The sequence below is a fragment of the Zea mays genome, chromosome 4, assembly GCF_902167145.1.
Source record: "Zea mays cultivar B73 chromosome 4, Zm-B73-REFERENCE-NAM-5.0, whole genome shotgun sequence".
NCBI lineage: Eukaryota > Viridiplantae > Streptophyta > Magnoliopsida > Poales > Poaceae > Zea > Zea mays.
The window spans coordinates 194,136,526-194,139,230 of record NC_050099.1 but is presented as its reverse complement, the minus strand read 5'-3'; the positions used below and the strand labels follow the sequence as shown (position 1 = coordinate 194,139,230).

General features: G+C 52.3%; 1 protein-coding gene across 1 annotated transcript; it reads right to left on the bottom strand.

Annotated features, from left to right (window-relative positions):
- Positions 1–310: 310 nt before the first annotated feature.
- LOC542557 (root cap periphery gene 2) lies at positions 311–1,775 on the bottom strand. Its single transcript, NM_001371643.1, has 2 exons — positions 1,435–1,775; positions 311–1,295 (listed from the first exon to the last, which is right to left on the bottom strand). Exons 1-2 carry the CDS (start codon positions 1,703–1,705, stop codon positions 508–510), a joined length of 1,059 nt encoding a protein of 352 aa, NP_001358572.1. The 5' UTR covers positions 1,706–1,775; the 3' UTR covers positions 311–507.
- Between the last annotated feature and the right edge of the window lie 930 nt (positions 1,776–2,705).

Genomic DNA, 2,705 nt, shown 5'->3' with positions numbered 1-2,705 from the left:
TTTACATGTTCTAGAATTGCTACTGTTCATTGCTGCAATAATTACATTTGGCATTTGTCTGAGTTATATGCTTGTTTTATTCGGAATTAAAATATTTAATATATTTAAATATGATGGAAGCATGTCACTTATTTCTCTAAATTTATTACAACAATATAGACTTAGCATATATCTAGGTACATAGAAATAATATATATTAAAAAGGCAAAAACAAATAATTAGAGGAATGGAGTGGGTATGTATATGCTACTTACACTATCACATTTGGGTGTGAAAAAGAAAACATTAACAAGGGCGCAAGGAAATATGTATCACAAATACACTTGTATTATAATCAAATGTGAATACCACAACCAGTGGCAAGCCTTATTGCGGTGTGAATGTCATGACAATGATGAAGACACCCACGCTTATATATCATAGCAGTTACAATTCCGGTAACATCATATATAGTTTACCCGATTAACTCTCGTGCTTTCGTCGGCAAGTAGAAGCACACCTCCTTGGTTACTTCTTGCACACCACGCCTTGACCACCCATGCCACTGGAACAGGTGATGCCAGCGATCTCTGACACCATAGCAACGCCGTCGTCACGGTCACGGCTACCGCCAGACGGCGCGTAACGCGCCACGGCGCAGTCAGCGGCGAAGAGGCTGGACGTGGTGTAGTTGCTGTCCCCTCCCATGGTGGGCATGGAGGCCTTGACATCGAACCGGTTGACGTAGTCGGAGCGGTACGTCTGGCCGACCACGCCGTGCACGTCGGCGGTGAGCGCGCCGAACTTGAAGGCCAGGTCAAGGTGCGCGAGGCAGTCGTCGGCCGTGACGCCGTACCGGTGCACCCTCGACTCCTCCTCGGTGATGGGCACGGCGTTGGCCCTGATGGTGAACCTGCCGTCGAGCGAGACGAGCACGCCGTTGGCCGCGCTGGTGCGGGTGACGGACAGCGCCGGCACGGCGCCGGACGTCCACGCGGCGTCGGTTCCCGGCAGGAGGCGCACGGGCTCGCCGTCCAGGGTGAGCTCCATGCGGTCGACGTCGTCGTCCCACGCGGCCGTCTTCCTGGCGCCGACGTAGAGCTCGTGGCCGTCGAAGAGCACGGCGATGGCCTGGATCCACGTGAAGTCCCGGGACATGCCGTCGGCGCCGCGCTTGCCGATGAAGTGCGCGTTGATGTGGAGGTCGCGGTCGGAGAGCACGCAGAAGTCGGCGTCCCGGCGGCCGTGGAAGTAGAAGGCGTTGCCGTCGCCGCCGATGAAGCGCGGGTCGCCGCACGCCCCCGGCACGCTGCACACTGCATGCGATATACAAACGTACGTAACAAATGCACCAGTTAGTACTTGACAATGACATGCATGGCCATCAACTTGCGGCAAGGCAACCAATTAAACCACCAAGAAGGCCATGTGTGACTGTGACGGCGCGGCGCTCACCGCAGACGGGTTTGCAGGAGTTGCAGTCGGCGTAGCATGACTGGGAACACTCGGCGGGGCACTCCATCGGCTTGCCGGGGCAGTAAGGGTAGAGCTTACGGGGGCGGCACTTCACCTTCATGGGCTTGGGCTTCTCCTTCTCCTTCTCCTTGTGCGGCTTGGGCCCCTGCGCCTTGGGTGGCCTGTCGGAAGGAGGCGCGGCAGTGGCCGCGACGGCGGCGAGCAGGAGGATGGCCAGCGGAATCAGTGCTCCTAGCCTGGCCATTTGCATTGTACTGCGCGCTGGGTGAGTGAGTGCTGTGATGCTGTCTGTGTGATGATTCACTGAGATGAGATGGTATGGATCCATGCAAAATTCCTAGGTAATTTATAGGCGGCTGATTGAGCTTCATGTGCACTCCAAACTATGCCGACCTTCCCCTGTATATGCCCTAGCTAGCTTTCTTTCTACAGCCTCAAATGTGGCTTTGCGTGGCATACGTTCATGCGTATATCCAACTCATCTAGACCGCCGGCCCTTCCAGGCCTTTCAGAGTCAGGCTGCTAAGGCTGCTGCTTAGATTCTAAATCTCCTTAGTGTACGTTATTTGGTTAGATAAGTTTAAAAAACACTTGATTCGAAGATTGCAAAAGCGTTTGTAAATTGAAGTGTAGACCATCTAATTAAAAAGCTGGATTTTTCTACTAATAAAAGCATCTTCAGGAGTCTTCATTAAACTAGCAAGCATATATATACTTATGTTTTCGTTTTCGAGAATCACACACTGCAAAAACACAAACGACGCAAACCATATTTGCATGAGCATCGTACGTCTTCCGAAGTCACTATAGGCTTCTCGTTATCGACAGAAACATCGCCTCCACGTAAAAACACAACATCGTTAAATTGGAGTATAATATTCATCTTCCACGGGGAGTCAAAATGACACGAGGTGATATTGAGACTGTCATAGTTACTATGTTATAGGCCTTTTTTTTTTGCTAACCACTGGCGTGGATCTGGACGCCAATCACTAAAGATTTGTTTCGTTTGGCGGGCTCTCTGCGTCGGTGCGGACGGTCCACGACTTAGGGCCGGACAGCCCTGCGTCACGCCAGACAGTCCACACGTGCACAGTAGCTGCGGTGTTCGCCAAGAGCACCTGGATCTCGCCCCCGGGAGGGACTCGCCAGGGAGGTGAGATCCTAGGGTTTGTTTTGGGGTCAGCAGGCCACCCAAGACACCTCCAGACGACGTAGAGTCGAAGAGGGGTAAAGATTAAGGTTGGAAG

Bases quoted from the DNA above. Each gene is read 5' to 3' on its own strand.
- LOC542557 (NM_001371643.1), bottom strand. From the start codon at position 1,705: ATGCAAATGGCCAGGCTAGGAGCACTGATTCCGCTGGCCATCCTCCTG. The intron at 1,296-1,434 runs GTGAGCGCCGCG...TATCGCATGCAG, and splicing joins CTCCTGCAAACCCGTCTGCG to TGTGCAGCGTGCCGGGGGCG.